We start from the raw sequence: 12,523 nt of genomic DNA, 5'->3' as shown, positions 1-12,523 counted from the left end.
TGTAGGAGGAAATTCACCATGCTACTACAATGTGTTAACATGGTTAATGTTACTGTTGTTGAAAACCTGCACCTCTGAGCTAACACGTAGTAGCAGAACAAGTATATACTGCCTTGCACTGCAGAGAAAAACAAGGCTCACGTACACCTTATCGTGCAGAAGCACTGCACATCGTTACACAGGATCCATACAACAGTCTTCTCTCAGTGCAGCAGTGCAGAGTTCATCACAGCTGTGCTTCTGGAGTAAATGCAGTAAGGATCTTTTTTTGGTTCAGACAGGCTGGAGGAAATTTTAGTAGGCAAAGAATACAATTGTACTTTGTACTTCGCCAGGGTGTTGTATAAGCATTCTTATGCCTGCAACATACCTCCTGTGTAAATTCAGCCTTTCTGCATGCTCTGTACTGTGCACAGAACTGCAGGGCAGTGAAGGTGTGGTTTCAAGGTGTACCTAAAGGGTACAACGCGGGTTGCCTTTGTGAGAGGAGGTCCTGAGACCTCCCCATCTCCAGCTTGAGCATTCCCAAGGTTTTCCCAGTGTTTCCCAAAGTTGGCCTCCTTTTGTCTTGAACTATGAAAAAAAATACACATTTTATAATGGGATAGCTTTCAAAGAACATCAGTGAATTAGAGGTAAGATTTATGATATCAAGGGGCTGCTTGCATGTTCTAGATGAAATAAATCTTTGAAACTGTTCTAGATACCAGCTGAGTGTCACGGAATCAGTGACCAATCTAAAATACCTCTCACCTACCCACCAGAAACGTGGTGGTCAAGGTGAGGTGTAAATAGTAGCAGCAGCTCAGGGCAATGTGAGTGCAGGGGCAGAGGCAGGACAGTTGGAGGAGAACAAGTACTTAGAAGCAGCAATGAGGAAGGACAAAAGGTGATACAAACCGAACTACAGACGCTGAAGGATGTATGGAATGACATCATCAGCACCTCAGTGAATTGGCAGAGGTAAAACTCCCAGGAAAACACAGGTCAGACCCTGCCATCTTTGCTCACAAAGAGTGGTACCTTACAGCACACAGGAGTCCATTCATTCATTACTGGTATGTGAAGGGAAAGTTACATCATCAGAGAGAATCAAAATTGCCTGAAAAAAATATATACTTCTATGAAAAAGATGAGTTTCCCTCACCAGATGAATCAAATTTCATATGAGATTATATTTGATAGTAATTTAAAAATAAATAGAAATCATACAAATTCATACCGTGAAAAAGCTAGAAAGGGCTTTCTGAGTTATTGAACACATAGTTGGGCAGGACCAAGAACATCTCACAGATATTTATCTACTTTTTCCTCAAAATACTCTAAGAAGGTTTCTCAATTCTTTCACTGTGCATTTTAATTAAAAAATAAATCCTAATATCCACTGCAAATAATCTTTCTTACGAATCAGACTGTTTTCTTCTTGTCTTAACCTCGGTAGTATCACACTGTCGAATTTTGTTTACTCGTTTATCCTCTACTCTCTACAAATCCTTTTCCACAGTACTAAGCTTAGGCAGTTATCCCAAATTTTGTATTTGTATGTCTGATTTCTCCTTGCTAAGTAAAGCATTATTTACATTATCAAATTTCAGCAGTACCGATGCTGTACGGATGCGGTACAGACGCGTTACGGATGTGGTACAGACGCGGTACGGACGCGTTACGGATGCGGTACCGGTGCGGTACGCGCTGCTGCGCGCCCTCCAGCAGCCGCGGCCGCGCAGCCGCCCCGCCGGCCTCTCCCTGCGGCCGCTGCCTGCGCTGCAGGCGCCCGGAGCGCCGGCGGCCCAACGGCGGCGGGGCCGGGCATGGAGCGGCTGCGGGCGGATGCGGCGGCCCTGGACGAGTACGCGGAGTACCGGCGGTGAGCGGAGAGACGGGCCGCGCCGCCGCTGCGGAGGGAAGAGGGGCGGCGCGGTGGCTGGGGCGGGGGCCGGTTGCCTTCAGCTGCGGGGGCGGCAGCGGTTCCCCCCGCAACGTGTCCCCTGCGGAGATCCCGGCGGCCCGGGCGCCGCGCTGCTCCCCCTGAAGCCGCCTCTCCGGGGTCCGCGGCGGCTTCGTTGTGTCACACACCGCACACCCCCGCGCCGTTTATTGCCCTGATTAACCCCGTGCGGTGCCCGGGAGCGGTTCTCGCCCTGTGCGCCTGGCCGGCGTGAGGGCATGTGGTAAATGTGGGCTGCCTGAGGCGTTTCTGATATTCCCGCAGTCTGTCTGTCTCTCTGGGGTGGTGCAGGACGGTCACCTGCCACCCGTACTGCTCTTTGAGGAAACAGGCTTTCGTGCACCACGAATGGAGTTGTGTGGTGTACAAACGCATCCCCTTATACTCCGTGTGGCTTTGCTCATCTCGTTGTCGCTCCTCTTCGAGAGTTGAGCAAAATTAAACACAAACCCAGTCACTATACTGTGGTCTTAATGTAGCTTAAAAACCTTGAGTGAAACGTAGCCACGGTGGTGTTTCTTACAGAAGTAGCTATGCGCTCATTCAGTGAGCGTCAGCTGGGCTGATGTGCAAATGTCAGTGATGTGTTGACAGATTGTTCTGGTGCTGTGCAGTACTGGCAATGCCCAAACCCACAGAATATTTGACGAAGAATCACTTATTCCATATGTTTTAGCGCACCCAACAAATAATAACTGAAATATTTACAGAAATTAATAAATTAGCCTTCAGTATAGTTAAGTGCTGCAATTAAGTCTAAATTGTATTTTACGGATTATATTAACTGTCTTCACTTGTCTCCATAAATATAGAATTTGGGTGCTACTCCAGAGTTGCAGCTCTTCAGTGACCTTGAATTTGAACGCAGGGGCTGAGGGGTGGGAAACAGCTGCTGTCAACTTCATGTGCAGAAACTAGCGTAGTTTTCTTGCGAAGCAGAAGCCAGCCTGGATGTATTGTCACTTTGATGGCAGTTTGCTTCCCTGCTTGCAGCTGAATAATCTTAGTTGGACTAGACTAAGATCAGACAATGTGACCCAAGTCTGCAGCGCAGTGTGGTGTAGATGGGTGAAGTGAGTGCCAGAGGTCATTCAAGAAGTTCGAGGCAGAGCTGGCTGGTTACACAGCCATTGATGCTCATTGCTTTTTCTGCCATATGAAAGGACTTTGGTAGTTTGCTTTATTAATTTTTTCCTTCTTTCAGTCTACCAGAGCAAATTTTTTAAGAGCATTATTCACAAAACTTCTCTGAAGATCTGCTATAGTTCTGTAAAATGTGTATCACTAGAACAGTATTACAAAAGAGAATAATTCTTTTGCATTTACAGCAAAGGTGTTGTTATATATATTTGAAAAAATATCTTGAGAAACCTACTTTTATTGTATTCTTTTTTTTTTTTTTTAAATGACATGCTTACAGAATTGTAGGTGATGACGACGGAGGAAAGCTCTTTACCCCTGAGGAATATGAGGAGTACAAAAGAAAAGTATTACCAATTCGATTAAAGAACAGGTTGTATGTGAGCTGGAGATCACCAAGTGGCATGGACTGCAAACTTGTGGGACCAGAGACGCTGTGCTTTTGTACTCACCGGTAAGAATATTTTCATTTTTTAAGATCAGAAAAATGAAAAATGTTTCCAAATACACTACAGTACATAATAGGTAAGTTAATTTAAGGTCTAAGGCTTGAGAAAATTCGGTTTTAAATCATAAGAACTATTCTTGAATCTAAATCTCAATACTTTTTTTAAGACCAAAATTATTTTGCGGTCTTCAGTACATTTGGCTTCAAGGCATGAGTTGTAGATCAGATTGATTCTGGTAGTGTTGTTAAAATGAAACATAAGGATCTGTGATATTTATGTAATGAATGGATGTAAAAACACCTGATATTATGCATTTGATGGATAACAATTAGCAGTAATTAATATAAAGATGTTTCAAAACAGAACTTACAAGATAAAATATAAGCCTTTCAGTTAGTGTTCTGATAAAAACTAACAAAGTTATAAAAGGTATTATTTTGTCTGTTTTAGGTATAAACAACACAAAACAGACTATGAAGTGATTCCTGAAGACCGTCCCATTTGTGTGCCGTGCAGAGTGAGCCGTTGTCCATGCCAGTCCTACCACTATGTCCCTCTCAATGGCACGCAGCCCATCCGCTGTAGATGCAAACACTTTGCAGACCAGCACAGCGCAGCACCTGGATTTTCATGTAACTCCTGTAAGTTCCTGAAGGGCTTTGCAGCATTCTTGCCGGGGCAGCTCACCAGGAACAGCGTGTTAGGGGTCTGTATTCTGCCCAGAGCATTAGGTACATGCCGCACTTGTCACTGATGTGTGTTCTGGTCCTTGCAGAAGGATGGCAAGTGGGAAAGAAAACATTGCCTGTTGCACAGGAGGGTTCAGAACAACACCCTTAGCTTCCCCAAGTCCTGTGAAGGAATGCAAGTTTCTGAATGATGCGGTTAGGTACATATGTGGACAGCTGCCTAAAGTTAGGCAGTATGAAGGCACCCTGTTGGCAGTTTGTCACTTCCGCTACCATGTACATGTGACTTTTCTTCTTGAACTTGGTAGTTTCACAGTATCACAGTATGTTTGGGATTGGAAGGGACCTCAAAAGATCATCTAGTCCAATCCCCCTGCTGGAGCAGGAATGCCTAGGTGAGGTCGCACAGGAACATGTCCAGGTAGGTTTTGAATGTCTCCAGAGAAGGAGACTCCACAACCTCCCTGGGCAGCCTGTTCCAGTGCTCTGTCACCCTTACTGAGAAGAAGTTTTTTCTCAAATTTAAGTGGAACCTCTTGTGTTCCAGCTTGATCCCATTACCCCTTGTCCTATCACTGTTTGCCACCAAGAAGAGCCTGGCTCCATCCTCATGGCACTCACCCTTTATATATTTATAAACATTAATAAGGTCACCCCTCAGTCTCCTCTTCTCCAAACTAAAGAGACCCAGCTCCCTCAGCCTTTCTTCATAAGGGAGATGCTCCACTCCCTTAATCATCTTCGTTGCCCTGCGCTGGACTCTCTCCAGCAGTTCCCTGTCCTTCTGGAACTGAGGGGCCCAGAACTGGACACAATATTCCAGATGTGGTCTCACCAGGGCGGAGTAGAGGGGAAGGAGGACCTCTCTCGATCTACTAACCACCCCCCTTGTAGTTTGAGGGACAGAAGTGTTGATCTCTGTTCCTCTATTGCCTGGTTGAATATAACATTAAAGTATTTTTACATCTTTTCTCAACTCACTAGGAAGTAGCGCTCTGTTCCCCGATAGTACTATTGTTAGCACTCTAACAAAGCAGTTCCCAAGCATACAGATCAAGGGTCCAGAAATGAAAATGGGAATGGAGTTTCAAGCAAAAGGTTTGATAAGGCATTAAGAGGAAGCTTTCTGATTCAGTCGTTTGAGGTTATGGTAATGATACAGCAGTAATTATTAACCATAGAAACTAAACAATGCATAAAGATGTTTTAGTTTGAAACCTCAAATTACATAAGCTAAAGATATTTTTGTTCCGTAAATTTCTGTCATGAAGTCTGTCTAATTTGTACAGGAAAAATCACGAACAGTTTTTGCTGGATGAGAATCATGTCCCACAGAACAAAACAGAAAATATTTATATGACATCTTTTCAAGAACTTGCTTTAAGTAATGTGAAAGTATTAAATGTGCAATTGGATGATTCAGACTGAATCCTTAGAACACAGGGTTTCTAATAATCATTTACATTACACACTTTTTCTAGTGTTTCTCAAACATATCTAACACTTGGTAGGGCTTCAAAGATTACACAGAAAGGTGCCAAGACTTGCTTCTGTTTTGGACTTCTGGTGTTTGAACGTGCTGGTATTAGTCTGGCCTGGTGTTGTATAAATCTAATGTGACAGATAAATTCTATTTGAAAAAATATTGCTGTTGCACTTTATGTATTATATATATGCTTTATTTTGTATCCAAACACAGAGTAAGAGCTTTCTTACTGAAGAGTGCCCAAAATTATATGAAAAAACCTTTAACGTTTCCAAGAATGTGACCCTTGAACTTATTACACAAGACTTAAAAAACATCTTTCTCGGTGCTCTGCAAGATGAATTGTAACTGGCAGTTGGAAGCAGAGTAATTTGTATAATGAAACATTTGCAAAATCAGTTCCTCAGTTTCTTGCTCACATCATTGCTCCAGCAGGGCTTTGATGGCCGTCTTAGCTGTACCAAGGGCAGACAGATCACTTCACTCTGTTTCTGAATGTCACATGTCATTTGTATAACTATGTCAGTTACATCCTGTGGCTATGTAACCTTAAAAAAAAAACCCCTGAAAGTCCATCTAATGGTACTCTTACGTAGAACCTACTTTGCTGTTGCTACAGCCTCTGTTTACTACTAATTTTGCTATTTTTAAAATACATTTAAATTGTGATTTGTCTCATAAATGCGATTTGAAGTTTTCTGGCCATGCAACATTGACACGTGCTGTACACCTTTGGAGATAATACTACCAAAATGCTGGCACGTTGTCTTCTTTACCCAGTGACAGAATTTTTTCTCTTTTATTTTTTGTCAGGGGAGGGACAGATAAGGGTGTTACTAATGCCAGTGGGCACAAATTGCAACATAGGAATTCCAATTAGATATTACGAAAGAAACGTCTGCTCCAAGGGAAGACCAGCATTGGTCCAGTCTCTTCAGAGAGGTGGAATCTCCATCCTCAGAGGTACTCAAAACTTAACTGAATGAGACCCTGAGACTGGGATAACCTCTGTGATCTAATCCCCACATTTGTCCTTTCTCCCGTTTTATACAGCATTTTCATACCATGATGAAAAGAGGCTGTAAATGGTTGCAGCAAAGACAGCTGATTGTTTCGCCCCAAATCATGTATGTGCTTCCAAATAGAAAGCAGAGCTGGATGCTTTTGCAGTGAAGGAATACCAGTTATTGACAGGATCGATTTAGGGAAACACCACTTTGTCTGCAACAAAGTAGAAATTCCATTATGGCCTCACTCATTACACTTATTTATTTGTTTATTAGGTTCCAAGTGTTCGGGCTTTCATAGTTGCTTTACCTGTGCCTGTGGTCAGCCAACGTACGCTCACGAAACAGTGGTGGAAACCAAACAAGAGCGCTTGGCCCAGGGGAAGCCGGTGGGGCAGGACGTTCCTTACGCTGCCATGGGGGGGCTGACGGGGTTCAGTTCACTGGCAGAAGGCTACATGAGGCTCGATGACAGTGGAATAGGTAAGTGTGGCTGACCTGAGATTAAATTTTAATTCTCCAACTAAGTAGTTTTGAAAAGTGGTAATTCAACATAGACTTAAGACAGTTGTTTGTTTGTTTGTTTTTCCAAGCAGTCTTTAGGCGTGAAAAAAAAACTATGACCATCTTGTCCAAATTCCTGTAGTGAATTGATAAAAAACCACTTTATCAATAATTCTCGTGTTCAGCCCAGTAGCTTCTGACTGAAGTGGAGCATATCTTTTAGAAAGAACTCTGTAATTTCTGTTTTTCTCTTAATACTTTCATATTATATTTATATTAATCCTTTACCCTAATACTGCCCAGGTATCTCATGGTTATACAGTTACAGCATTTTCTTTTTCAAACTTAAAGTTTAATAGCTCCTCAGTATAAAAAAAAAAAAAAAGAGGTCACTTGTAGAACTTTATTTTGACAGGCATGTTAGTTGGCCTTGATACCTCTGCTGCTCTGTGATTTTGTGTCATTTAGTAATTGACACATTTTGTCCTGAGATACTGTTTTTTTAATTGTTGCCATGTACTCATTATTTCTTTATTAAATTCTGATCCGGTTTCCCGAGTTTGTCTGAACTTTAGAAAATAAAGCACTGAGTGTTGTAGATATTAATTTGTAGCCTTGTTTTGACCCCATTATGTATGTTCTTAATATATCTTGTGAAGTTAATTTTTGTATTAATTCAACTTATTTTCTAACAGGGGCTCCTTCTGCTGAACTTTTAGAATTCCCTATTACCAGCATGGATCATCCATTTCTAAAAGCATTTCAGGGACCTTCTAGTTCTGCTCAAACTGTCTCACAGATAGCAGGTACTATATTAGTAGGGTAATGCTGTTTACAATAAGTATTTAATATCAAATTAATTGGTTTTATTTGTGACTTTAAGGATGCTTAGTGCTAAAATCAAAGTTAAAAATTAAAATTAGTATTGAAGCCTTGTTATGTGAAAAGTTAGTACAACACTCAGGTACTTGAAGTGCTTAGACTGTTTCGTTACTGCTTGTTATTTTTGCTCATGATATGCTTTTTTAACTTTAATGATCTTTTTCTAGGATTTGGTATCTTCTCCATTAATGGTGTAATCTATGCATTGGTAAGCTCATCATATCTGAATGGATCCTATGTATTCAGCACAGTCCTGTGAAACTGCCTTCTGCCAGAAAGTCTTTTATGGAATTATGGATTGGTTATGCTTATTTTAGGTCCCTTATTTCATATGTGAATTTAGCAATTAGTGTAACTGTTGAACTCCTCCCAGACTATTTATACAGGTGCTAGCCTAGACTGAAGAGGTTACTCTTTGGTCTCAGTTGCTGGAGTTTGTTACTTGCCTGTAAAGATGAGTTCTCATGTTAAATGTGTTTTGCCAGATGTAAAACATAACAAATGGAATAGCAAGTATCATTAATGAAAAAGGTGGTGTGGTTGGTTGGTTGTTTTTCAGGGAGCTCTAGTGCCACGGGACAAGTTTCTCATGGAAAGCATTCAGAAGATGATGACATGGCTTACTTTGAAAAACGTTATCAAGAACGGGCAAGTTACTACATTTATTGCTTAATTCAAATAGATTTTCAGAAGAGGATGTCTCAAAAAGATGAATGTATGATTTAAGTGGCATATAAATGCATTATATCATTTGTTCTCTTCCCAAGAAAACACTAGCTTCTTAAAGTTTTAAATACAATTATGAGCTATTGCAGGATTTCAGAGGTCACTCATGTCTGGGATTATATTGACCTTTACTTGGCAGATTTTCACTGAAGTAACTCCATTAGAGAAAATCAAAATATTTTCCTATCTGACAAAAAAACCACAACAAAGCAGACTCACAGAAAGTCCCCAGTAACATTTAGGAATGTGTGTTTGCTACCTCATTTATAAAAATTTATGATGTTCTTTTTCTTACCAATGTCTGTGTAGTTAAGCTAAATCTGGTTTGTCTTTCTTAGATGACCTGAATCACTCCCCTAGTGGTGCCTCCTCCACCCCACTGACTATCTTAAATTTAAATGCCCTGGAATATAGGTTACTTAGATGCTTAAATACCTGTTCTTTCCCCACATTCGCTCCTTAGCTCCACTGGAGGAATGTCTTGACTGTTTTTGAATGCTTTTCCAAGGCAATGTTGCGTAATTAACTTTTAATATCTTAACTGCTGTTATGCCCGCTGCTTGCAACAAGGTGTTTGTTAATGAGGTAGCTCTTTGAGCTTTGTGGAAATTTAAATAATTGTATTTATTTTGGAAATGATCACAAAATATGGTAATATATTACAAATACAGTATCAGTTTATAGAAGAAAACCTTTTTTCTATCAAATCCAAATTGCTACATTTCTTCCCCCCCCCAAGATTTTATTTTCTTTGCAAAAGGTAGTAGGAATTTCAGATAACAAACCTCAAGCCTCCAAATATTGAAAAATGTTTTAAAATTGGTTCCTGTGTAGATCAACAGGATTGCTTGCAGTGAGTTCATTTGTAGACATCCAAATAAGGACTGGGACCTTGCTTCCTATGACACTATTTTATGGGGGAAAAAGTTTTAAAAATATTATTTTATTTTTTCTTGTGTTTTTGAAAGCAATGTGATATATTAGATGAGATGCAAAAGTACATGCATCCCTTTCATAGAATAGCTCTAAACAGAATTTCATTCACTAATGTAACAATACTCATGTACAACTGACTGTTGCTTCTAAAAACAACAGATATATTTGTTTGGATTAACAGTCTTACTGCAAAATAGGAGAGTTAAATGTACGTGTGTTGGTAAATCATACCACGCTGTAAGAGCCTACTGTGCAGAATAGTCTTATGAGAGGAAGACTTGACCTTGTGGGTCAGTGAGGAGACACTGTGGTGGTTTAGCATGTACCTCAGCAACAAACCTCCTATGTGATTTTGTGCATGCTGGTTAGTCTGTGTCTGTTCCACGTCTGTAATAAAACTTCTTTACCTTTCGTTGCCATAAAGATAAAACTGTGAACACGTGAGGCACTTCGGCCTTGAGGGATAGGTAAATACCTAGATGGCCATTATCAGAGATAGAGGCAGCCCTGGTTTGAATAGGGGAGGAGCTGCAGAGCTCGGGAACTCCTTTGTCCTATGATGCAAAACACGGCAATGCTAGGTTGGACTAATAATGATCTGTAGCTCTCTCCATTGCATATATCACTCTCATAAATTGATGACTGGATGTAGAGCTTTAATATTGCATTACTAGCTGACTTGCAAATGTATGCTTGAGCCACTGTTGGTGTCTTTGTTACAGCTGCAAAAGGAGAAGGCTGCTAAACGGAAAGAGAAAAGTCCAGTGCCGTCAAAGAAGCCATGAGATTAATAAATATTTATTCCATGGCACAACGTTAAGTGTTGTATTGAAGAGTATTTTTTGCTGTGCCTACCTGCATACTTGTATTTCTTAATTTATTTATTCTACTGTTTCAGTCTATTGCTGAAATTAATTTTTAATTATCTTCTTGTAATAAAATTGGTGCTTTAATCAATTTGTTTCTAATCTCCAGAATTGTCACATAGATATTCCTTTAAGAATGGGAAATCATACGTAGAGATCGACAGAGCTACTATTTAAGGTCTGAGAGAATAACCATGTATTTAAATATTACATTGTAGTAGGGCAAAGAAAATATATGTCCTGTTCTTAGACTTCTATGACACACTTTATTTGTAGAGTCCTTAGAACTCATCTTGTTCATAGATTTTTACTTAGTGGGATTTGTTCTGTTAATATTGACATTTTAATATTTTCTTTTAAATGTATTTTTTCTTTCTCTTGGTTTCATTGCCTTTACGTAAAATTCAAACACAGCCTTCTTCTCTCACCCTTCTCTGGGCTCTGTTCTTGCCAATGTATAAATATTTTTTACATGTCAAATTCTGTACACAGGTAAACCCACTTCCATACATAATTCTTAGCTACTTGAAAGGATCCTGCTGGTATACCTTCTCCCAAATTTCTCTAGCAGTACTGTTCTACCAGTTCTGTTTGTCTGATACTGTCCATAACAATTATTCTAATACACTAAACCTCTGAAAACATTGAGTGGAAATGGATATGCTATTTATTACATGCAAACAAATAATAATATAGTGTTTGGTATAAACTTATTTAACCAACACATTATACTCTTTCATCACGTTTAATCCAACACAGACTGAGCCCCTCAAGAAGGGAGATGTGCTTTTGTATTCTTTGGCCATATTCACAGCTGTGGCAGTATATGTTGTGTTAAAAGCAGGGGTCAGGAAAATTTAAAATTTGGTAACTTTGTGTGGTGGTTTAAATCTGCAAAGCAGCACAGCAGGAACTCGGTACAGAATAACTGGCAGAGGCAGCAGTTTAGGAAGCGAAAGCAGAGCCTGACCTAACTTAGAATCACAGAACAGTTTGTGTGAGAAGGGATCTTCAAAGGTCATCTAGTCCAACCCCCATGCACTGAGCAGGGATATCTTCAACTAGACCAGGTTGCTCAGAACCCTGTCCAGCCTTGAATATTTCCAGGGATGAGGCATCTACCACCTTTCTGGGCAACCTGTTCCAGTATTCTATAACTCTCATTGTAAAAAATTTCTTCCTCGTGTCCAGCCTGAATCTGCCCTCCTTTAATTTGAAGCCTTTGGCACCGTATCCCACAGCATTCTCCTGGAGAAGCTGGCAGCTCATGGCCTGGATGGGTGTACTCTGTGATGGATAAAGAACTGGCTGGATGGCCAGGCCCCAAGTGTTGTGGTGAACGCAGCCAAATCCAGTTGGTGGCCAGTCATGAGTGGTGTTCCCCAGGGCTCAGTATTGGGGCCAGTTCAGTTTAATCTCTTTATCTGGATGAGGATATTGGGTGACCCTTAGCAAGTTTGCAGACAACACCCAGTTGGGTGGGAGTGTTGATCTGCTGGAGGGTAGGAAGGCCATACAGAGGGATCCAGACCAGCTGCATCATTGGGCTGAGGCCAATTGTATGAGGTTTCAACAAGGCCAAGAAGTGCTGGGTCCTGCACTTGGGTCACAACAGCCCCAGGCAGTGCTACAGGCTCAGGGAAGAGTGGCTGTAAAGTGCCTGGCAGAGAGGGATGTGGGGATTTTGGTCAACAGCCGGCTGAACATAAGCCAGCAGGGTGACCAGGTGGCCAAAAAGGCCAACAGCATCCTGGCTTGTATCAGAAACAGTGTGGCCAGGAGGACTAGACAAGTGATTGTGCCACTGTACTCGGTGCTGGTGAGGCTGCACCTTGAATCCTGTGTTCAGTTTTTGGCCCCTCACTACAAGAAAGACATTTAAGTACTAGA

General features: G+C 41.0%; 1 protein-coding gene across 1 annotated transcript; it reads left to right on the top strand.

Annotated features, from left to right (window-relative positions):
* Positions 1–1,811: 1,811 nt before the first annotated feature.
* Positions 1,812–10,552, top strand: FAM221A (family with sequence similarity 221 member A; the record flags this gene model as incomplete). Its single annotated transcript, XM_082044871.1, has 7 exons — positions 1,812–1,867; positions 3,369–3,542; positions 3,988–4,178; positions 6,996–7,202; positions 7,919–8,029; positions 8,665–8,753; positions 10,490–10,552. 7 exons carry the CDS (start codon positions 1,812–1,814, stop codon positions 10,550–10,552), a joined length of 891 nt encoding a protein of 296 aa, XP_081900997.1.
* Between the last annotated feature and the right edge of the window lie 1,971 nt (positions 10,553–12,523).

This window comes from Streptopelia decaocto (assembly GCF_964273445.1).
Source record: "Streptopelia decaocto genome assembly, chromosome: 2".
NCBI lineage: Eukaryota > Metazoa > Chordata > Aves > Columbiformes > Columbidae > Streptopelia > Streptopelia decaocto.
The sequence above is the reverse complement of the archived record's forward strand: the minus strand, read 5'-3'. Positions and strand labels throughout refer to the sequence as shown.